Genomic DNA, 24,898 nt, shown 5'->3' with positions numbered 1-24,898 from the left:
GCACTAAAACTGCATTTTTCTTCTAGAAGCTGTAACTCCTTTTTTCAACCAAAACTGTTGATATAATATAGTTTGATCTCACACAGACATTTTCTAGAAATTGTTTAAATCAAACCGACTTTTGTAGGTTGTAGCTGATAGCAAAATTTAAAAAAATAGAATCCAGTTTAGCAATTCCATAGCCTAGCTCTACAGAGGAACCAAAGAGAACTGATGGTTATAACAGCCTGTTTTCATTTTATTGTTAAAGGGAGGTATCACAGATCTACCGTACAACATAAGGAGGGGTCATTGTGGGTTAAACATGGGGGGCTATTGACAACATAGACTGTGGGTGTTTCTCAATCGCGAGTAAAGCTGCTTCAGAGCCACTATTTCAAGCATACTACGTCAGAGTGCCGCCGAAGTACTGTTCCAATCTCCAGTATACTTGGAAATCTACCGAGCCCGGCGTACTCCGTTTGGAGAAATATCGTGTGCACATGAGTAGACTTCGCGGTCTTAAAGTCCCCACAATGCTTTGCGCACGGACCAATTTCCCCAAATCTGTGGCGGAAGATGTAAGGCGGGGCCTCTCATATGACGCACACCTGCACACTTGCTAGCCTGTTCCACTCTTTGTTTTCCGAATGTCAGGAAGTATTCTTGACTCGCTTCTGAAGCAAGATGCTCGGCAGACATGTGCTACCAAGCAAGCGTACTCACGATTGAGAAACACCCCGAAACTTTGGAAAATACTCAATTGACATGGCTAAATCTTATGAGCGTTGGGTATTTTGATCACAGTGTAGTTGTGATGAGAAGAATCTCTTTGTGGGCAGCTTGCACAGGAGACTCCAGTAACTGTTCTATGCACATATGGGAATGCAAGTACAGTTTCAAGACAAACCTGAAAAAAGTTTGAACGTATCCTTTAAAAACGTTGTGCTGAGACAATGGAGCTTAAATAAACCCTGTAATATCGACTGTAAACGCCAAATTATGAGGAGCGTGAATACCAAAGTTCACTCTCACAAGCTGTTACTCCACAAAACAATGTTATAACACTATATCTGATGAAAAATACTTGAAGTTGAAATGACAGGAAGAGGATACAAGTTACAAACTTCAAAACATTTTTATTTTTTTAAAACAGCTTTATATTCAATTTGGGACATATGTTTCATAGAAATAACATTCTTGCACTAACAAACATAAAAATGACAATTATCGATTGTTAACTAAGATATTTGCAACTGGGTAATAAAGGTACATTCATTTCTACAGATCTTGGAGGGGCAGTGGCTCTTGAACAAGGAGATTGATGATAGAACAATAAGAGCAAACCCTGGGTTGACCAGACATGGCGCCATGCTTTGACTCCTTTAAAATCAAGTTCCTGTCACCCATCAGTTCTGTGTTTGGCGCATTTGTGAGGAAGGACCAGGTCCATTGTCTGTGATGACAAAATAATTCTTTCCTTTTAGGGGTATAGATGAAAGCAGAGGTGTGACTGGGGTGGATGCAATTCCTGTAAAAAAAACAAAATGACCGTAAATTATTTTTGATTGATTTAAGAAAAACACTTTGAATGCACCGACCAAAATATTCATGATAGATAATGTCACAAGAGCATTACAGAGGGGATAATTCAACGTGTGTTTATGTGCCCTCGTGTGGTCATTTATGGAAATTGCAGAATTATGAAACATTCAATAGTTTTTTATTTTACAATGTTAGTATAATTTCCTTTCTAAAAACATAAATGGCTGTGACAAATACCTGAAGATGCGCAGTTTTTGAGTGACTCCAGGAGGTTTGTGCTGGAAAATTTGACAACACATCTGAAGGGCTCCTCTCGCTCCGTCATGAGTGTGTTGGTGTGGTCTTTGAACTTTGTCTCCAGCTGAGTAAAGATTACAGAGCATAAATTAGATGATCACAGCACCAAGTGATGCTGACTCTGTGCAATTCATGCCTTTTGTTTACTAGACTTTGATACTTAGCTATTAAAGATGAAGCTAAGTATTTTAATACACAAAGCATGCCTCGGGATACCTTGTAAACTGCAGACTGTAGCTGAGGTAACGTCCCACCACCAAAGGCCTCACAGGCCATCTGAAGTCTGTTTGCTGCAGGCTTAGCTTGTTCTCTTTCTACGTGTGGGTCTGTAAACAGAATGAAAGCCAAATATATCCAATCACATTGCAAAAATCAACCAGAAGTACATGTTAATGCCAAATATACATAGCTAAACAAACAATGTTAAAGTAAGTGTAACATAATATGAAAAACTGGCTTTTGGTCATGATGATTTGATAAACATACTTGTGACTGTTTGTTTTCTTTCTGTGAGAGGGCTGGGATACTTGGTGGGGAAGACCTTAAAATTAGAACAAAAAACATTTCAATTTTGTTTTTTCCTGTACAGTGGTACTCTTAATTGCATGACAATTCTGACAGTAAAATAAATAGGTTTACAGCAAATCCATAATTCAACTTTATTTTCTAAATCACTGGAAGTATTGTGAACCCTCAAAAAAAAGGGGTGCAATGGGTAAACTTGAACGAGAAATTAGCTCAACAACATGATTGACAATAGATGTATACTGTAAAGCCTTTGATAAAACTTCCCTTTTTTAATGGCAAATATCTAAATGACATTTAAAATGACATTGTAAGTATTATTTAAGTTCTGTGTTATTAATATTTAAAAAAAAAACTTCCACTACAAAAATGATACATTGCCATTTCGGAGCAATTTTAGGTGGTCAACAATGTAAATAAGATATTAAAGATGCATTAAAGTCATAAACTATTCATTTTGGAAGTGTTTGTGTCAGGACACTTCTTAACACATGGACGCTTATAAGTAATATTTGGACTGGGCATACAGAGCTTTGTGTGGTGTGTGTGTAGTTGAAAAACACCTAACCTGTTGATATTTCCTCATCAGCAGGTCCCTAATGGCAGTGAGATTCCGGCCACTGAGGTTGGCATCCTTGAAATATAGATACCTGGTGGACAGAACCATGGCCTGTAAAGAACATACATCTGTTAAACGGGAATGGAAAGACAAAAGAAACAACAACCTGGTAACCAACTATATAAAAGTGAACCCTCACCTGGGATAACATGGGCTTTTGCTTTGAAGTCAGACGGGTCACAAAGACATATGGTGTTTGAAGATAGTGAACAACATATGTTGGTTTGAGATGGTCGGGGTGATTGGAGGCGTCTCCCCATGCAATCCGAATCCAAACGGCTTCATCCGTGTGTTTTTTTATTTTGATGGACACCTTGAATGCAATGTTTAAATCATACTTTAAATATAGGATGTTAAACGGTGATATCTTTCAATGTTGAAACGTTATAGTTTATATGATTTTGCCGTGTGAGGAGGAATATTGGACTTACTTCTCTCACAAGTTCTCTTAGGTGAGATTTAAATTGTTCCTTGAACTGCGTCAGATCTACAGATTGAGCATCATCTGTGGAAAAGGGAAATTATTAAATAGACAATACGGGTTTGCAAAGTAAATTAAAATGTATCCCAATAATGTTTTAAATCCCTGGAACAAACAGATAAAGAATACATGTGTGACAAGACCATATCATCAATTAACCCTACACTATAACTAACCAAACTCCAACAGATAAGCCAGTGTTTCCCCTATATACAAATAGTGGCGGCGCCGCTGCTATGGGGCGCCAGCCAGGTACCCAAAAAAAAAAGTCTTACTGTATGTTCAATAAAGGTGTATTTTTGCTAAATCTTGAGACATTGCCACTGTATGTACTAGGCAGGGCCGATTTTTGGCATAGGCAGTTGCCTAGGGCGCCAGATCTGGGGGGCGCTGCGCTGGTAGCTCTGGGAGGGGAAAAAACATTTTTGACCGTTGGCGCTCATCCTAATTTTCGGCCTTGATGTAACAACATTCATCATTAAGTAAATGTAACACCTTTTTCACCCCGGTTACACTTTTCATTTTCCCTGTACGATGGGTGCTGTAAGTGATGAAAGTGGGGGATGTTGGCTTATCAGGCGCCCGCAGCTCACAGCCAAAGTGCGAGCATGGGAGCGAGAGAGCGAGCGAGGGAGAGAGAGAGAGAGAGGGCGCACCGGTACCGGCGCTGTTGTTATTCGAATCTGGTGCTAGCTGCGCTAACGGATATAAGAAGAAGATGTTTCTACAACCAGGGTGGAGGAGAGCTCTCCTGTCAGACTGAGAGGATCAGTGAGGTAAAGGACTCTCTGAGTGTTTAGATAGTTCATTTTAGTCTAAGTTATCTCAGTGGGTCTCAAACGTTTTGATCACAAATTATGTAAACACATATTTCCAAGGCACTCCTTTATAATTATTAGGATAAATAAAAACAGGTTTGAAATCATTCCAATGTATACTATAGGACAGTAAACCAAAAATATCGTTTAAAGTTGGAGAGATACAAAAATATGCATAAATAAATAAATGTTAACTAGGTAAAATAAGATATGAATGTTGAAAACAACAAAAATAAAATAAGTTACATGTATTTGTTATTGGCTATGGTAGGTTATTGGTTATGTTAATATACTTATTTGATTATTAAAATGTAAACCGATCTTTTTCATATGGGTGTTTTAGAGTTGTACCCCCTAGATCAGGTCTCTAGTAATTGTGTGCTCAAAGTGCACCAGATTGAAGCATTTTACTTGTTCAAAAAAATCTTCCCGGGGGGGGGGGATACCCCCGGACCACCCTAGGGGATGTGACGTCCACCCCCCAATTCAAACATGTTCATACAATACTGAATACATTTGAAGCCATTTTGACGTATATTACCTATGTCAATAAGTTTCTGTTTTTGTAGTGTATTTGTCTTTTGTAGAGATCTTTCATTTATTCTTTATATATAAAATCTCGCCTAGGGCGCGAGCTTGGAAATATAATTGGCGGCGATTTCATTTGAACGGGGGCACGGCTCAAAACGAGAAGCATTCGGATCCAAGTAGACGGAAGGAATGAGGTATTTGCGGTCTACAATGACAGAGAAGAGACTGTCAAGTTTGGCTGTACTCAGCATTGAATCAAAACGCACTAAAGCTTTGAATCTTAATCAGTTTGTGAGGCGTTTTGCTGAACAAGATGGTAATCGCCGCATTCAGCTGTAATAGGCATGCCAAACTTGATGCTCTGCTCACGGATGACTCGATGAGCATAACAAACTGTTAAGATGCTGACCTTGTATGTGTGTATATTTTTCTTTTTCTTTGTCTGCCCCCAAAAAACTGTTTTAAGTCCTGAGAAAGTCAAATAAGACGGTGTGTCACAGCTACACTGCCAGCCAAAAAAAAGTAACCACTTTGATTTAACTAGGCCAGTAGGTAAGGACTTTCCACTGGATAATAACTGCAGCGATGTATATGTTTTAGCTGAATACACGTTTTTTAACCCTAACTGATGCAGTTAGTCACTTCTTTAATGTTTGTTCTTTCTGATGTAAAGTCAAGGTTGTAACTGTTTGCAGTAAAGTGGTGGGGCGCTGAACTGTTCCTTTGAATCTTTTGAATTTTGATACATGATAGTAATTACTTGTCTTTCAAATTTGAAGGAGGGTGAGCAGGAACATTCATCATTAACTCCTCCAACAACTATAGTTTATTCAATAATAAATGAATATGTGAATCATAACAGTGATTGACAGCTGATAGGAATAATATGATTGTTAATATTATCATATTAATTCAGACAAACATCGATGAGACAGTTAATTAATGTACTTATTGCAGCAGTCTTCATAGATTTGGTACCCCTGCTGGTCTAAGAGTGAAACAAACTCATTCAGTTATTGTTCAGTTAAAATTCATTAAATTATGCCTGCCACCTTATATATTTATATGTAAGGCTTTACTGATGTGCCACAATAATGTCACCTATGTTATTGAGTTAAAATATAAATATTGTGGCTTTCCAAGTTAACATTGATTGATATGACTGCGATTAAATCAGCATACTTCTGCCAGGGGATGCCACCCCTCAAAATCTCCTGCCACCCTCTTGCCACCCCATGAATATTTGTCTAGATCCACCCCTGTGCTGGGCCCACGTGCCTTAGCACCGCTGCTATGACTCCATCCTAGGGGAAACACTGTAAGCTGACTGGTTGAAGTAACCAACATTTCACTCGTAAACCCACCAGTAGCTGTAGTGTTTGGTTAGAATATAGCTGTAAACTTCCAGCCATCCATAGTACTAATAAGTATTTTAAATTACCTTCAGGGTCAGTAAGCTGGAAGGCATACCACATCCCGTGGTCTGGATTGTCTATCATATCTAGAGACAATGACAAAAGGGGACACAAGAAGGGTTATTGGATTGGACTTGGCATTACCTTTACCCAAATGAGATAAATAGTTTCACTTTACTTACAAATCATCTCGAGTTCTGTGAGGTGTTTAACTGCCAACTCGTTTTCCTAGGTACAGAAAAAAGCGAAATCACTACTACTTCAGCTTGCATTTTCATAGAAAATGTACTGTTTTACACTGTTTATCAAACAGAAGAACCTATAATATCAGAGAAGTGTCTGCTTACCTCGCAAATAGCGAGTAGGTTTTCCGTTAACGCCCATTTTGAATGAACGCTATCCATGGCCCGCTGCTGTTCCCCGGTCAAACGGCCCCACTTCTCCAGCGTTGTTTTCAGCATTTTAGTCGGTATCTTTCTCATGAGTCGTTGCACTAGGCGTTTCTTAGATTCATCCATCCTTCCTCAGATAATAATGCTATAATATTAGCAGTTTTATTGGATCGTTTTTTGAGTTAATTAAACTGTTGAATCCTTACAGCTTGCAGTGTGACAGGAGAACAAATCCAAACAAACCGCCTACCAAAGAGAACACGAATGGACCAATCAGATATGTCGAGAACAGTGCACGTGACCCCTTTAGCGCCCTCTGTTGTTTCGGAGTGGTATTGCTCCTATCACTGTAATTATTTAATTATATGACTCACATTCTATGCTCACATTAGGAACATCTGCAAAACGGTGGAAGACATATTTAGACCCTTTACTTAACAAGCATCACTACAATATTCTAAAAATTAGTGATTACTAGTTAAATACTTATTTCACCTATCATTCTGCCGTAAAATAGCAAAAGTGTATTAAGTAGGCTACATGTTTTACAGCAACTGGCTCTGCACGTTTCCCCAGCCATGACATAACAATGCTAATACTGACCAATGTTTACATATTGATTTCATATTTTACACTTACACGTACCTGGTCTTGGTGGGGTTAGAAAACGAGTTTATTCTGATTTTAAAAAGCAGTTCCTAAACTTGTAGTCAGGTTGCTTTAAAATGGTAATAATAAGCCGTAGGGATTGAGAGATCATTTATAGCAGGGGGAAGAAGAAAGTAGAAAGTTGTGATACACAAATCTATTTTAATTTTGTTTTACTTTCTGAAATGTTTGATTGTCTTGTAAATATTTGGTAATTTAAAAATGTTCAGTTTAAGAAGTTTAGATGGAAATAAAGGATTCTTTAGCAATCTGAATAGAAATTAACAAGTAAATATAAATTCCAAAAATGTAGTCAATTGCTATATTTCAAACACAAATAGAAAATAATTTGTACCTGGGAATGTACCCTTTTTATTTGATAATTGCAGGGGTACACTAACAATATTGTCAATAATACATATCAATAATAAATCTCTCTTAACATATTTTTTGTTAAACTTACAACAATATTGTTAGTTGGAAACATGCAAATAAAGCATACATTTTTGTTATTACATAAACCAATACATGGCCTTTAAATACAAATAAAATAAGACAGGAAACACTGTATTTAGTTTTTACAACAGCACTATTAGCAAACATGTAACCACAGAGAGAGTTTTTTTTGGTAGTTGAATCCATAAGTAAAAGCGGAAGTACGTTGAAGGGATATATCTTGTTTCGTCTCTGAACTTCCGTCAGCAGATGTCCCGCCTTTTATGAGAAGAACGCATGCCATTGGTGCGTTGCGAAAAAAGACTGACGCTGATTCGCTGTATAGCATTATCAATTTACTATCACCAAACAACAGTTACGAAAACCAAAAGTGTTGCCAGACAGACGTCCTTCAAGTTCTTGCTGTTTTTGTAGGTTAAATTCATGTTAGACAGTTTCAAGACTAGTATAGTTATCTTATATTGTAGTAATCTGCGTTTCTATTCTACGGAAGACCAAAGCCATACGTATATCTTCAGTGGTTGATTGGGTTGATGCTGTGTTACATACGGTTAACGTTAGCAGAGGCCTAGCACTGAGCTAACGTGATAATTCACCAGCGTTTTCTGGGACTTCTCAGATGATACACTCTCCCCACTGGTAAGTGTATCACCTTTACATGCAGCCGGCAGTGCACTGTGTAATCAAATAGCTTAAAATAAACCAGTTGACATGATGTAGCATAATGTGTGAGAGAAACTAAAAACACCTAGTGTATCTCTAGTGAAGGCTGAATTGTTATCATGATTCAATAGGTTCAGGGTGAATGCAGGTAGTTGCATTGTTTTATATTCTCCTTCTCTCTGTGTGTGTCTGCAGCTAAGTGTCCACTGGAAAAAACAGCATCACAATGACAGCTCAGGAAGGAGAGGGATGGGGAGGCATTAGTATCCTTTAGAAAAAACATGTCCTTTACCTGAGTATAACAATGCTGAGATGACATGGTGGAAAGTGGCACAGAAACAATAAGTCCTTGTTAAAATCGATTCATTGTTTGATCCAATTTTTAAATCAAAAGTTCCAGATGCTTTTATATCATTGTATATTTGAAATTGACTATGTTTGGCTTTTGGTTTGTTCGCCAGGCAAATCAGACAATTTGGAGATTTCCTCAAATTCTGATTTCACAAATGTTATACAGTAGTCACAATCAATACAATTCAATACCAGATATAAAGTTATTAATGAAAATAACCATTGGTTCAAACCTGAGAATGTTAAGCATATTCCTATTCTATGAGAGTACAGCATAAAGTGTGTTTAATGGTAAACGTGCCTCCACCAAATGACGTGTATGACAGTGATTTCAGTAAAATCCCACCGTAATTGTCAACTCAGTGCTCCTCAATCAGTGCTCCTCAATCAGTGCTCCTCTTGTTTTGTGGATTTCAGTATTGCCGCAGTGACACAGTAAGACCTTAACTCAGCATGCACCCTGACCTTTCATCTCACCTGCACAATGAAGAGTGTAACCAACTCATCACTCTTCTGAGGCAGTGCCACACAGAGGTATGTCATGCTCCTAAACAATGTTTTTGCTTCATTTACACAAAACATAACAATATAAATCTTGTTTTTTTTCTACCCTCAAGCACAATGTCGCAAAGTTCTTTGGCACGTGTAACGAAGTGGACCGTGCCATGCGTCAGTGCCTGAAGAAAGAGGTCTGTCAGTTATTTTTAAGCACCTTGTGAATGACCGACATCAAGAAATCTGATTATTGAGCTTTGTTCATTCATTGTTTTCTTTGTTTGTTTACCATTCAACAGAGACTGGATAAGCGGGAACTCAGCAAGCAGCATGCCAAAGACATGAACAAGAGGCTGAAAGCAGGGATAATAGAGGATCTCTGAAGGACATTTCAATGCAACTTTAACACTGCCACTACCAGTTTGAAGGAGTGAGATAATGAGACACTGAATTAAGCATGACACTGTGTAACAGGCCTTCCCTATGGTCTCAGGAAGGTGACAACTTCTGTCTCTTTGAAAATTCAAAGGAGTGTGGATTATATAAGTAATTAAGCATTGAGGTCTAAGTGTCATGTGCTATACATCATTTTGATATTATTTGAAAGGAAAGGTTATTTAAAATATGATGTGCATATACCAATAATGATATGGTTAAGATGCAAAGCTTACTTACAACATGTTTGACTCGTTATCACCTGGACAGACTGGGATTTACAGCGTTACCAGAACATTTTTTAGTAAAAACAACATAATCGAGAACTTTGGATGAAAGATTGCTGTTAGGCAGAAGCCTTCCATCAAACTGTTGAAGTTAGCAAGACACCTCAGGACTATTCTTCTACCATCGTCTTGGGATTCCAAAGCCAAGCAAAAAAAAAAAAAGAGAAATCAGTATGATTTTAAACCAGACCAACACAATGTCTAAGAAGTCAATTAGTAAATAAGTAAGTGACTGGTTTTCTAACCCTAATGGAGTCTTTGGTCAAATAACTGCCAAACTGCGTGTTTGTAGCCAAGTGACTTTATTCAACTACAAGTGTTGTTTTAGATCTTAAGTGAAAGCGTGTTGTTAGCAAGACACCTCAGGACTATTCTTCTACCAGTTTCAGGGTATTAGAGATGCAAGTAAAAGATGACCTAAACCCGGATGAGCAGTGGCTCTTAATGTCAACACACACCCATGAACATGCAGAGTGAACACATTCATTTTTGTTTGATTGTTTATTTGAATGGGGAATCATATTGATTCGTTACAAGTTTAACTGCTTTCAAATAAAGTGATATTATCCTTATATTAATCCATGCTTCAATATCGTGTCATCATTGTAAATCATAATTTCTATAACTGATTAAAACTTTGTATGCAGCTCTTGAAAAGAACTAAACGTATTTACATGATACTTCATAGGATGCATTAGAAGATGGTGAAGGCTTCCATCTTTTTTCGCCTGCTGTAGGCTGTAATAACAATTAAATAGATTAAATGTTTTTGAATCCATTTGCTCTTAGGAGATCCTATACATATATGGCTAAGATGCATGCGGAATAGGCAAGGGCCTGTTTTTGCAAAAATGTTTAGATATAAATATTTGTAGTAATTTAAAAAAAGGTATTAAATTGAGTTATATTGAAATAGAAATATCTTACAGTCTGTTGACTTGGTGAACTGCGTAAAAACCCTGGTCAAGTTGTAAAGAAAATCTAAACTCAAAGGTCAGGTAGTAAATATTTTAGAGATTTCAACTGCATCTCATGCTCTCCATTCAGCAACTGGAGCTGGTAAAGGTGTCATGTCAGCTGCTGGTCATATGACCCCTCTCTTTGTGTAAGGATGGTCTTCTCAATCTTTCTCTTGCTCTTGACTGGTTCGTGTTGGTTGACCTTTGTGTTCACGTGATTGAAAAGTCACATTTATGTCTTGAAATACACCTGAACTGTCTTATTTGTCTGAATACCATGAGATGCTGCAGAGTTCTCAGAATCACAGGTAAGTGGACCTTTGAGTTGCCTTGTGTTGAAAAGGTGCTATATAAATAAACTTGCCTTGCCTTACCTTTTAGCTTGGGTCCTCTTCATCTACGTAATGCAGGGGTGTCAAACTCAATTTCATGGCGGGCCACATTAGCATTATGGTTGCACTCAAAGGGCCGGTTGTAACTTTAAGACTATATAAATATACATATAAATATATAATAAATATAAAATAATGTATTATATTACATTATTGGCTCTGCATTGGATTATTGTCAGTTCTGGTAATAACTTCATAAATAACTACGTCTGAAATTAGAGGTCTAGGGCAAATAATTGAAAGCACATATTCAACAATTACACCAATTGTATTGTATATTATATTCTTTGCAAGCTCATGCAGGCCACATAAAATGAGGCCGTGGGCCGCATTTGGCCCGCGGGCCTTGAGTTTGACACCCCTGATCTAATGGTATTGTTCCCAAAGCTCTTATTTTTATTTATATTTCAGAGTAGGCTACAAATGAATGAATCAGGCCTGTTCATCAATGAGAAAAGACTCTTAATTTCTAATCAACACAAGAAATAACAATTCACTCTCTTTCCAGCAACTGTAATGAGGTAAAAGACAACACTACTAAAAGATGTGCCCAGAAAACCAATCAGAATAAAGCTCAAATCTTTTATACTGTATTGTAATAATATTCTATTACATTTTGCAGTATGACAGTCAAGAGACATTGACTGCAAAGTCACTATTTTAGTGACTATGATAATTAATACTGGAGTTGGTCATTGGGGTTTGATATTTGATCTTATCCTGACAAGTCAGAGTTTTGTTAAGGGGCAGTGAGTGTTGGGTGGTTTGGTTAGCTGACTGAAATGAATGGGAAATGATCAACAAATGCAGAGATAGTTGTTTGAGAAATGTAAAACAAACAACACATTGTGAAAGCACTGTTTCTTTATTTGAATCAGCTCAACCTTTACAACGCATGGATACATCCTTGACAGATATTTATATTGTAAGGCACCCCAAGGTGTGCTTTGAGACAATGTTTGGAGAAAGAAAAAAACATGTCAAAATAGAGATACATGGGCCAATATATGATATTGTGGTTATAAAAGACAGAAGCACAGAAGCCTGTCAAAACACAGTCATTTGCAATAAATAATGGAGCAAATATGAGTTGTTCTTTTTAGTAATAACTTAGTTACTTCAAGTTTTGTAATCAATCACACTTCAAAAACAAGCTAAGGGGAGAATTTGGATCCAATGTCTAAAACAGAAACATATAGTTCAAAACAAGTAAAGAGATGTGTTTTACAACTAAAGTTTCACAAATGTAATTAATTAATTTCACAAATGTTTGCACTTTTATTGTCATTACACAGTACAGGTACTATGTAATGAAATGGTTTCTCTGCATTTGACCCATCCTAGTGTTAGGAGCAGTGGGCTGCCATTATGAACGGCGCCCGGGGAGCAGTGTAGGGAACGGTGCCTTGCTCAGGGACACCTCGGTAGCACTTGGTCTTGCCTGGACTTGAACTGGTGACCTTCCAGTTGCCAAGCAAAGTCCCCATGGACTTCGCCACCACCGCCCACATAAACACCCATGTCTCAAAGGAACAGTGTGAGTTACGTTCAGTGGACCTGAGTCATTTGCATTCAGTAGCCACATTACACAGATCCCTCTCATCGTCTTGGGATTCCAAAGCCAAGCAAAAAAAAACAGAGAAATAAGTGTGATTTTAAACCAGACTAACACAATGTCGAAGAAGTCAATTAGTAATGAAGTCTTTGGTCAAATAACTGCCAAACTGCGTGTTTTTAGCCAAGTTACTTTATTCAACTACAAGTGTTGTTTTTAGATCTTAAGTGAAAGCGTGTTGTTTTTTGTTAATTTTATTTGAGTACTGAATGACTTAAAAATCATAAAATGCTGCATTAAACCACTTTTTATTCCCTGTAATGACATAAAACTGACAAATAAAAACCATTTGACAAACCTTGTGGAGCATTATATATTATATGCTTCAAATAGATAAATCTGAAATAAAATATTTGTTTTGATTATCTTTTCATTCTAATATTATACATTATATTATCTGACATTCCTTTGATGTTTTAAAACTAAATACATAATCTGATAATGTCAACTGAAAGGATACATTTACACCTTTTTAGTTTTGAAATATACATTATTTAACCCATTTTGTTCAGTTATTTATGGGATGATTTAGAAAGGATGATTAAAGGGGGCTTCTGGTGAAACGAAACAAAATGGCACTGCACATCCAAACAGTTATTTGAAATAAATAGAAAAATAAACTACACCATTTCTAACAATACTTACAATATTTATACAAAATATACCCCGACATACAAGGTATTCAGACAGGCAACACATGATATGTACAGCATATTACATGCCATTAGTCACACAAAGCAGTCTACATTATATATTATTCTATACTGCATAACAGGGACAAATATCTTCTTTTTTTTACAAAACAATTTTCACAAACCTACATTCTTTTGGTAAAACAAAATAGATCCCTACATATAATGTACATTAATTGAAAATGTACTTTATCTTTACTCCTCACATGCAGATGAGGACAAAGTAGACTCCAACTATACGACTGTTGCATTTCCACAATATCGATCACTGACAATTAGTGTAGTCACAATGTGATTACCATGAGGACCAAACACTTATCATCTTTTTTGTGTGCTCTAAACATCCAAGCAACAAAAAAAACTGTCAGCTCATATCAACATAATGATCACACATTTTAAACGATAATATCTGCATTGTTAACTGGAAGCCTTGTTATACGTACTAGCCAACACAGTACTGAACACGGCTACTAAATGTAGCTTAAACTAAATGGGATAAAATCCACCACTAATCCTGGTAGTTTATCATGAGACACGTGCCAACGATGTATTTAATCACATAAAGTGATTTAGTACTCAACTCAAGATGCCATCTGATTAAGGGTAGACATGTTTGTATACTTAGTGCTAGCCTTCACATAAAGCTTCCATTGTTGTCTATTTGCATTTAATTCAAGTGTTCCTTCAAAGAAATCCTAACCTCAATGGAATTTTATTTGAATAAATAGAATAAAATAATAAAATAACTCAGGACAGATGGATGTTGATAAAATGAGGATATTTATAGCCTCATGACTACATAAGCACTTCTCTTGGTTTCATGTGACAGAAGCAAATTTAATGAGATTATTGTAACACATTTACTGGCTGTTTTCTGTGTAATAGACTAGACTTAATGAAGATAAATAGACTTCTACAGTATGAACAATGAATAGTGTAATAAAAAAAAGAGTATGTTTAATTATCCAGAGTGTTTAATGAAGATTCAAGCACTGAATGTGATCCACTGATTGTATGAGCATATGAGTATTTGCGGCCATTTTTCTCTTTAATAGAGAGGATGGAATGTGCACGTAAGGATCCCCATGAAAACCTTGATTTCAATTCAAAACAATAAGCGACAAAAAGAAAATCCTTATATTCAGAAAGCAACTCTTTCACACAATTGCAATAAATATATTTTTAACATATATATTATCACCTATTTATGTGCTCTCAGACATTAACTGATTTCTTACATCCTGACAATTTCAAAGACACATATGTACAGAAACACTGTACCTCCTGAAGAACCTCCTTCAGACTTTACTTAGGCAATGCACATTTGGCCCTTTGCTCTTTGATTTCTATACAATAAACAGCTGGACAGTTATGGGTCCAATAAATATATAACAGAAGTAGATTCACAATAGAAGAATACCAGGAAGTTGTTGTTGGTAGACATGTGAGCAAACAGAACTCCAGAGAATCCCCTCTGCTGATGGATGGAAACAAAGACCCTTAATGCAACTTTTCCTTTAGTTTGAGACTGCACATTTTCATCAAGGATGTCCCTCTATGGATAACCTTTGATCCACATCAATCAGTTTTCTGGGTGTGGGTGCTCATTTCTCATACGTCTTGTTTTGCAGATAACTGAAGAGTGCCTCTAGTCCTTTGGTGGAACACCAGAGCTGCTTCAACATCTGACACTCCTTCTCATTCACCTCCTCCAGGACTGACATGATAATGCTCCTCACCAGGCATTTGGATTCTTCTAAAACCTTAAAAACACACGTAAAAAAGGAGTGGAAGTTTTGGTTATATTCTAGTAAAAGCTTTGCCCTCTGCGTCGTCTATATCAAGACTTACCACTGCATTACACGATGCCATTTCCTTCACACGCAGCATCACTTCTTGGTTAAATGTGGTTGGCCAGAAGACCTGCGACACCAGACCTCGACTGCATGCTTCTTGTGCCGTGAGTTTTCTTCCACAAAACAGCATCTCGTTGGCCTGCCATCAGGAAAAGCAAGGGGGAAATACAGAGATTTTCAATATATAATGCATTCCAAAATGTTTGCGTAAAAAAAGGGAAATTAGTTGGTTATAAGAGGAAACAAATTAGCTGAAGTGGTATTTGCAATAAAGCCTTGATAGTGCTGGCACCCACCAGAGCTACACCCAGGATCTGGGGAAAGGTGTAAGAGGAGCATCCAGAGGGGGTGAGGTGAAGGGCGGCACATGGAGTTTGGAACCAGGCTCTCTCACTGGCCCACACCACATCACACAGGGGCAGGATCGAGGCCCCTAAGCCCAGGGCAGGCCCATTTATTGCTGCCACGATGGGTTTCTTGAAGTGGATGAAGGCCAACACAAACTCCCTAAAGGGGAGAAAAAACAATCAGTACAAACTCTGTCAAGAGTTAGAAAAAGTCAGTGTTATAGGAGAAATATTGACTCTTACCTGACAGCCTCTGCGATGCGGCTGCTCTCTTTCCTGCGGTCAGTGGACAGGCGGCCTATCAGGTACGAAGGCTCCAGGCCGCTGCAGAAGACGGTCCCCACGGAGCTGAGCAGTAATAATTTACTGTCATCAGCAGCTGCATTACCAAGAGCTCGACACAATTCCTTCATGATCTGAAAAGAGATAGGAGGAATTGGCATTACATTCTTAACTCATGTGACACATTGAGAAAGGTTGAGCAAAAAAGGATGAAATATACTGTAGGTATTCAATCCTGAGACCAAGGGCTGACTTCGACTCAGAAACACTTTTGGCAGACAGGCCTAAGAGTTAATGAGAAACACTGGGTGTGCAAGAATGCTTATTTCCATTCCTACAACACTAACAGTTTATGGAAATTATTACAATATAGTGTTTCATTTGTTACAAAAACTATACAAAAAAGGATAATAACGTAAATTGCTAGTTTCTAACCTGTTAGGCCCCAAGCCTGTTTTTCAGGTCTCAGGCTCGAAAATGACATTTCCAGAACAAATGACCATAACTACACTTCTAAAAGGGGAAAATTGATAATCTTTTTTCTCAAAGTAATGATAAACCTGTGAGTTGGATGTAGAAAAGTCAGAATCAATATAGATGTTTTTTATTTTAAAGAAAATTCAGATTGAACATAGTAAAAAACTGTAAATTATAGTGTCCGTCCAAATATTCTTTTTTACTTATAGTGAAAACTACCCTTGGATGATGGGTTAGTAGACTAAAAGCTTTAGGAATCCAAAGTACAACATATAATAAGTACCCTGTATCAAGATTGATGCAAAACAAGTGACATTTGACCTTTTTAGAGAGGTTTAGCAAAGAAAAAACACTTCTGGGGTCATTTGGGTGGATTGTACCTATCTCTGGCCCCCCTTGGTCAATTTTGATGATTGACATCTCTTTTTAACCGCTAGAGCCAATAGAATCGAGGGAAAGTTCCACATACACACACACAGGTTACCAAATAAGGAGTGAGAGTGACGCGTAGCCAAAACCTGAGCTGCGACACAGTCTGGTGGCTACCATCAGCTAATTTGTATTCTCCGATTTTTGCATAAAAATGGAATTATGGATTATCAATAATTTTTTCAAAGTGACAGACACATTGGATTAACCTATGGATTAACCTTCAGCCGCGTTTTGCCTCGTTTTAATGCCATTGAACACGACTTTTGATCAGAATAACAGCTAAGGTGAGCATATCTCCTTGTTTTGCTACCTACAGTATGTGTTGTCCTGTCTCAGTGTGAACATAGATTAAACAGCCAGCCAAACTCTTTTGAGAGCCAGGGAATGAGCAGCCATGCTCCTTTATTGACTTATTTGCAGTTCACTGACATTGAAACGGAGTGAAACTATAAAAAAAGAAATTATAAGGCACTTAATGATCTCATACATGCAAGTGTAACATACACAGATTAACACATAGGACCGCTAAGTGTAAACAAGGTAAATATAGCTAATGCTAGCTGTGCAATAAGCATGTATACAGGCTAGTATGGCTAACGCTAGCATGTATGCTAACACTACTGTGTATTAGTAATACATACATTACAGTGTAGAGGGCCGTCCCGCATTTTTATAAATGTAAGAGCATTCAAGCATTGTAGTTTGACAACGTGGACCAAATGTAGATACTACAAATACTGTGTAGATTACTGGTGCAGCACGGCAATAAACCATATCAGCATATCAGGTCTTTTACATGTGCAAAGTAACTAGTAACTGTGAGTGCTTAAGTAAATGTGGTGGAGTAAAAAGTAAAATATTTTCCTTGGAAATGAAGAGATTTGCTCACTGAAGGCTACTTTTTTATTTGAACACTGGGCAGCAAATGTTGTTGCACTATGCCACTTTCAGAAAAACATCCATCACAAATTCTTGAAATGTAAATGGTTGATAACTCAACATTTATTGATTAAAGAAAATTGACAAACGTGAAAATAAAACATATAATCAATCAATCAATCAACAAAAAAACACTTTATTACAGACTCAGGGTACAGATAAAAGACAAGACATTACATAGATAAAAGACAAGACTACATATAATAAATGACATATAATAAATTACATACACAGCATAGAGCTCAATACTATTCAACCATAAACAACGACCAACAATATCAACAAAGAAAACTGTTTTCAACCATAAATAATTTACTCCGCCCCATTGCATCCCCACAACCTCCTGGTGTTCGTGGCCTCTGCTCGGACTTCCTGGATTTCTTCCAGGCCAAAGTGAATAACGCACCTGCCCCCCCTGCTCCGCACACAGCTCATACTCCAAGCACCGCTGCTCCAGCTGCATGCTCCTCATACTGCCACCTCTCTGCCTTCTCCCCTGTGGATGCTATCCAGGTCGCTAAGCTGGTCTCTAAGGCCAAGCCCTCCACCTGCTCTCTGGACCCAATGCCCACTGTCCTGGTTAAGGCAACCCTACCCTCTGTTCTGCCCACCATTGTGGACATCATTAACTCCTCCCTGTTAACTGCCATCTACCCAACATCCTTCAAAACCGCCTCAGTCACCCCCATTCTCAAGAAACCCGGACTTGACCCAACTGACCTCAATAACTACCGGCCGATCTCAAACCTTCCCTTCCTTAGTAAAATCTTGGAAAGAGCAGTCGCCGACCAACTCCACCATCACATGTCCAACCATGAGCTCTATGAACCCTTTTAATCTGCCTACCGGACCCTCCACAGCACGAGACCACCCTGATCAAAATCACCAATGACCTCCTCATCGCGGCTGACTCAGGTTTCATCACTACACTAATTCTCCTAGACTTCTCTGCAGCCTTTGACACCATCTTCCATAACATCCTCCTTACTCGCCTGTCTGAACTCCATGGCCTCACTGACTCCGCCCTCTCCTTCTTCCACTCATACCTCTCTGATCGGACACAGTTTGTCACACACGCTGGCTGCAGCTCCCCCTGTGCTTCCGTCAATCATGGAGTCCCCCAAGGCTCGGTGCTCGGTCCCCTATTTACAATACACTTCCTTCCGATTGGTGATATCATCCGCAGCCATGGTCTCTGTTTCCACTCCTATGCTGACGACACCCAACTGTACATCAGCACAAAACCCTCTGCCCATCTCCCCCCTCAGTCACTAATTAACTGCCTCCATGAAATTAAAACCTGGATGACCACCAACCTACTCAAACTTAACAGTAATACAACTGAGCTCATGGTTGTGGCCCCCAAGGCACTGCTCGGGAAGGTTGAAGATCTGCTCCTCAACATCGACGGTTCCATCATCTCACCATCCCCTCAGGTCCGCAACCTTGGCGTTGTATTGGATTCAACCCTTTCATTTCAGAACCACATCAAGTCAGTATCAAAATCAGCCTTCTTCCACCTCAGAAACATATCCAGACTCCGGCCATCACTCTCCGACTCTGTTGCGGAGAAGCTCATTCACTGTTTCATTACCTCCCGCCTGGACTACTGCAACGGACTCCTGTCCGTGTTTCCCAGCAAAACCCTGGACAGGCTCCACTACATCCAGAACTCAGCTGCCAGGGTTCTCACACGCACCAAGCCCTGGCAGCACATCACCCCCACTCTCTTCAACCTCCACTGGCTCCTGGTCAAGTCCTGCATCACCTACAAACTCCTGCTCCTCACCTACAAGTCCCTCCATGCCCTCTCCCCTCAGTACCTCACAGATCTCTTCTACCCATATATCCCGTCCCGCACCCTTCAATCCTCAGACTCCGGCCTGCTCTCCATTCCCCGTTCACGCCTCCGCGCCTTCAGTGTCGCTGCCCCCACCCTCTGGAACTCCCTCCCTGCTGAAATCTGTAACGCCCCATCTCTGAACATCCTCAAATCAACCCTGAAAACTCATCTGTTCAACAAAGCCTTCGAACATTAACTCACTCTTACCCCCCCCCCCCTGCAATGTAACACTTTCTGCCCCCTGTTTTATGTCTTGTCCTTATGTTTCTTGTTAAGCAACCTTGGGTTGATGAAAGGCGCTATATAAATTAAAGTTATTATTATTATGATTATTATAAAAAAAAAATTATAGTTTAAGAATAATTTAAATTAGTGTCCTACAAAGAAACAACAATACCAATGTAATAACAATAATGTGGTATTAGTAATATCACCACGAAAGCTACTCAAAGGACCATGTGTTGAGATTGTTGTCATACGTTATCAATCAATCAACGTTTATTTGTATGGCCCAATATCACTAATTTTACATTTATCTCGGGGGACTTTACAGTTCGTACAGAATATAAATAGCATAAAAAGACACCCTCTGTCCTTAGACCCTCACATCGGAAAAGGAAACATTTCCAAAGAAACCTGACAGTTACCGCGTGGAAAAATGGGAAAAACCTAGGGGAAAGCAATAGCGGACAGACGTGCAACAGATGTTTTGTGAAAATAAAAAAAGATAATACATTTAAAAAAAAATACATAGTGAAAATTATAACAAAAAAACATATTTGCGTCGGTGCCAGTCGCACACTCAAAATGTCCTTGGAGGATCATTTTCTAGTGTGCTGTACAATTTGACTGGAAGAGATATGGACTGAAGTCTGGGCGTGGGTTTCCTTGAACATTGCTGAGCCTCTCATGTCTGAGTTGGAGGGCGGTGTGAGTCCTGAGCAGCTCACGATACTCAGCGTTGATGTCGCAGTGCCTCCTCCCCAGATTGGTGTACTCCTGCTGCAGGTGGTAAAGCGCCTTATTGCTCTCATCCAGGGAATATTTCTGCTCCCTGAGCCTGAACTCGGTGTCACTGATGTTTCCAAATTTGTAGTTTGTCTCTGCACGTTGTTTTTCCTGAAGCCTGGGGAAGGTTTCCTGAGCCTTCTGCAGCGACAAGGTCAATTTGTTGTTTTCCTCCAGAGTTGTGATCTGCTTCTTCAAAGCTTCTTGAAGCTCGTCGCGGTGCTTCTCACACCTGGTCCTTTCTTTGTCCAAACTGGAGGAGATCTGATCAACAGTATGGTGCAGCTCAGAGTTTCTTGTCTTTTCCTGTTTGAGGGCTTCTTCGAGATCGGCCTGTCTCATCTTGATCTTTGACTCCTTTGCTTTGAACTCATTTACAATGCACTGTAGATTAGTGATGGTAAACTGATTGTCAGAAATGCTATCATTTTTCCTTGACAGCATCTCTTCTTGGCCCGCAGAGAGAGAGCGGAGTTCAAATCTTTCTCTGTCATATTCTCTCTCCAGGACAAGGAACTTAGCCCTGATGTCAGCATTCTCCCTCCTTAATGTCTGCATGTCGTACGCAGATGCTTCTCTCAGTTGTTGAGTGAGGATTGAAAGAGGTCCAGCTGACGCCTGCTTTCCAACCATCCTCTCAAATCGCTTCTTCTCACTTTTTAGAGACAACTTTAGGAGTTTCTCGGCTGTCAGGCTTTTTTCCAAAGCCAGGGTCTTCTCAGACAGCTCTTTCTCTTGGCTCTGGATCTTCTTTGAGGCTCTGGAGAAACGAGCCTCCTCCTTCTTAATGGCCTCCTCCAGTCTACTGCAAGCTCCTCTGTCGCCCTGAAGCTTCTTCTCTTCAATGTGCTGCTTATTGAGAGCAGCCAGTTCACTTTGCAGTCTTTTGTTCTCACAGGCGAGGTGTTGGTTCCCCCGAGTCAGGCGGGCCAGTTCTTCTGCTTCCTTCTTCTGCAGAGAGACGGCCGCCTCGTAGTCCCTCTGCAGTGAGCTGCTTTTTGTTTGCTCCTCTGTGAGGTCTGAGGCACACTTGTTCACTCTCTCCTGTAGTGAGGTAACAATGCTGACCTTGGCTACAATGTCGCTTTGGAGATTCAGGACATTTGAGTGCAGGGATTCAATGTGTTTGTCTTTTTTCAGACTTCCCTCCTGCAGCTCAGTGAGGCGGTCCTTTATTGCTGTAACTGAGGCAGTATTCAACACCATCAGCAGTGAGGTGTCTCTTTGGTGCTGGCTGGAGGATGCATGATGATCTATCTGGAGCTTCTCAATCAGCTTCTTGTCCTCTTCACGCTCAGAAGTCATTAAAGTGATTTTGTTTTTCAGCTTTGTTTCGCCACGCTGCGGCTCTTTTTGTGACCGTGTCAGAGCAGCGTTTATGAGCTTTATTCTGTCACGAAGGGAATTATTTTCATCTTGCTCATACTTCAGAGCCTTTGCAAGAGCGTCTTTTTCTTTTTGCTCGTCCTTCAGGGCTGCTTTGTGCTGAGCTGTAGATGTTTTCTCCTTCATCAAAGCCTCTTCAAGAGCAGCTCTGGATTTTCTCTCCTCATCCAGGGCTTCCTGAAGGCCAGATGATTTGTCAGATCTCGTATTTCTCGCAGATGAATTGTCAGATCTCTTATGGCGCAGTTCCACTGCAGCGCGGAGCTCGCTTTAAGCGTGCCGTGTCGTGCCGTCCCCTTTTTTGGTTGTGCTTCCACTAGGCCAATTACCGGCGCGGCACGGCGCGGGGCCACTTTTTCACCTCTTTTCTGGCCCTAGAAAATTGTGGTTCTATCGGGGCCAACAAACAGGGCTGAGTCGGGCTGAGTATGCTAAACTAGAGAGAGGAGCGCTGGCAAGAGGGCTAGAACTACAACAAGATGGACATATTTGACCGTGATTTAATTGTAATACACGTTTCAAAATGATGCCGAAGTAACAACATACTGATACCGGTTAGTAAAAACCATGAATTAATGCTTTGTCAAGTCTGCAGACAGACGGCAGGCGAAAAAACCTTTTAAAATTCGTGTTTTTCTAGATGGAGATTGGCTAAGCTAACGCAGTATATGCCCCGACCGTCCACACTCACAACAACGGCCTATACAGACATAAATAAAGCAGCGACTGTATTCACCATGACACAGGCAGTCTGTGGTGTGTACTTGTTTAACTTTTGTCGAGTTTCTGAACATATATAAGGAGCTGTGAGCTCTGAGTGCTAACAGCTAACGGCTGTGTTGTGTTTCTGGATTTCTCATTGAAGATGACGTCACGGCTCCGCCTACACTGCGTTACTATAGTAACTACCCCAGTTCCTAAACTGTAATGGAAGCGCAGCATGAAGTGAGTCGGCCCTGTTAAGGCCCAACGCGGCCAAGCCGTACCGACCCGTACCGAGTGTGGCCGAGGCCGACCGTGTAGTGGAAATGCGCCATCAGAGTCCTCTGTCTGTGAAACATAAAACAATTATTATTGTGTTGTCTATGTGCAGTGTTTTTTATTAAGAAAACAGAAGTGGAGTTAACTCTGCATCAATGGGTGTGAACAAGTATGCTGTGATCAATTGCATTAAAGATGATATACTATTTTGATATATATATTATTTTTTAAACTGTAGTAAAGAAACTAAAGCGTTGAGTATTAGCTTTTTTACAGTTTTCATGAGTGTAAGTGTAGACATGTGTGCCACTGAATCTTACCTCAGCAAAGGAAGTGTTGCTGTAGTTTTCTCTGTTGCCGGAGATGGAGGTCTGCTCCTTAATATCTTCCTCCACCTCCTCAACAAACTCAAGAATCTCTTCGATTTCTGACTGTCTTATCTTCAAAGTTCGCAATCTCGTTGATTTCGGACTGTTTCTCATCATTCAAGTCCAAAATATCTTCGTTTTCAGACTCTGTCTCATCTAGGTCAGACATTTCTTTAATTTCGGACTCTTCCTCATCATGAAGGCCCAATGAATCTTCGAAGTCTTCATCCACCTTCGCATGCTCATGTGGGTAAAAGTTGGTTCTCTGTAAAAATGTAAGAGTACGGTCTTGACCTGCTCTACAGATGGAGCGTCTTATTTTGGACAGTTTGAAACGCGAGGGTCGTGATTGGTCCGTGATTGGTCCGTGATCGGCCCGTGATCGGCCCGTGATGAAGAGCCGGCCCCCAGTCTGACTTGATACCGCCCCCGTGATAAATAAATGTAATTATTGTGAAGCCAGCTGCAATGGATCATTGATCCACCAGGGGGTGCAGTGGGGTTCCACACTGGAGCTCATGTGAAATCAACTTCGATACAGTAAACTGGATGTTGTGGTGCCAAGAGACGGGAGTCGGAGGCGGGGTATCAAAAGTACAAGCTAAACTTTTATTTAGCATCTGAACACACATGTAAACAACTTCATGCCCGGGAAGCGAAGACCGGCGGAAACAGCTGGTCTGGTTCACTAAAATGTCCGTGCGGAACAATACCCCAACCCATAGATCCGTGGGTGAATAATGTCAATCACCACAATGTACAGTATGTCTGGTACTAATGTATAGCGGATCTTTGTTAAGATCCATATGTCACGGATAGGATCATAGTCTGTGCTAAATAAGACATGTAATCATTTATAAAACATCACCATGTTGTTATTTAACAAAATAATGTTGTTTAGTCGAAAAAAAAAGAACGAGAGGAAATGCGGAGGGATCTTGATCCCTGGGTGTTATTTTTCCCCATAATGACCAAGTCGCTGCAAATTATCTCGCTTATTACATGGCCACATTCTCAACAAAGTAACGACATGACTCCCAATATTAATTGAAATGCTTTTATGGATTTAGAAAATGTTTTTATTGATTTAAAAAATAGTTGTATGTATTGATTTAAATTGACATGCATCCGCCAAGAAAAATAGTCCGTTGTTACCGTTTTTTAAACAGTCAGAATGAAACGGCAGCTCTCAGCTGTGTGTTTACACACCTAATGGCCCATCACCCACAGCTCTCTCCCCCCCTGATCTTTCTTTTCCAACAGTTAAGTTAACTGTAGGTTACTCTGAGTGACAAGCTTACATATCACATCATAATGTATCATATATTTCCTTATCTGAGTCAGCTTCTTGAGCCGTATCTGGCCGTGCAACACACAGTGTCAT

At 39.6% G+C, this 24,898-nt stretch overlaps 3 protein-coding genes across 4 annotated transcripts in view; 1 reads left to right on the top strand and 2 right to left on the bottom strand.

Moving 5' to 3' along the window:
• Positions 1-1,138: 1,138 nt before the first annotated feature.
• Positions 1,139-6,857, bottom strand: cenpn (centromere protein N). The gene is made up of 10 exons (XM_034116656.1): positions 6,558-6,857; positions 6,393-6,438; positions 6,237-6,296; positions 3,397-3,470; positions 3,105-3,278; positions 2,915-3,016; positions 2,308-2,362; positions 2,038-2,147; positions 1,762-1,885; positions 1,139-1,510 (listed from the first exon to the last, which is right to left on the bottom strand). The coding sequence occupies exons 1-10, from the start codon at positions 6,726-6,728 to the stop codon at positions 1,389-1,391; spliced, it is 1,038 nt and encodes a 345-aa protein (XP_033972547.1). The 5' UTR covers positions 6,729-6,857; the 3' UTR covers positions 1,139-1,388.
• Positions 6,858-8,064: 1,207 nt separating this feature from the next.
• On the top strand, positions 8,065-10,516 carry cmc2 (C-x(9)-C motif containing 2). Of its 2 annotated transcripts, XM_034117140.1 has the most exons (5): positions 8,065-8,345; positions 8,565-8,632; positions 9,184-9,254; positions 9,338-9,409; positions 9,515-10,516. In XM_034117140.1, the coding sequence occupies exons 2-5, from the start codon at positions 8,596-8,598 to the stop codon at positions 9,596-9,598; spliced, it is 264 nt and encodes an 87-aa protein (XP_033973031.1). In that variant the 5' UTR covers positions 8,065-8,345; positions 8,565-8,595; the 3' UTR covers positions 9,599-10,516. The 2 variants fall into 2 exon arrangements, with proteins under 2 accessions (XP_033973031.1, XP_033973032.1); XM_034117141.1 differs by lacking the exon at positions 8,565-8,632 and having other exon boundaries at positions 9,138-9,254.
• A 1,618-nt stretch (positions 10,517-12,134) lies between these two features.
• Positions 12,135-24,898, bottom strand: part of cdyl (chromodomain protein, Y-like) — a 45,411-nt gene continuing 32,647 nt past the window's right edge. The window contains exons 4-7 of the mRNA XM_034117098.1: positions 16,042-16,214; positions 15,748-15,958; positions 15,447-15,590; positions 12,135-15,358 (exon numbers count right to left, since the gene is read on the bottom strand). Coding sequence (XP_033972989.1) covers positions 15,200-15,358; positions 15,447-15,590; positions 15,748-15,958; positions 16,042-16,214 — 687 coding nt within the window. The 3' untranslated portion in view covers positions 12,135-15,199. The remainder of the gene's footprint in view (positions 15,359-15,446; positions 15,591-15,747; positions 15,959-16,041; positions 16,215-24,898) is intronic.

This window comes from Trematomus bernacchii, unplaced genomic scaffold (genome assembly GCF_902827165.1).
Source record: "Trematomus bernacchii unplaced genomic scaffold, fTreBer1.1, whole genome shotgun sequence".
In the NCBI taxonomy this organism is placed as follows: Eukaryota; Metazoa; Chordata; class Actinopteri; order Perciformes; family Nototheniidae; genus Trematomus; species Trematomus bernacchii.
This window is presented reverse-complemented; position numbering and strand designations above follow the sequence as displayed.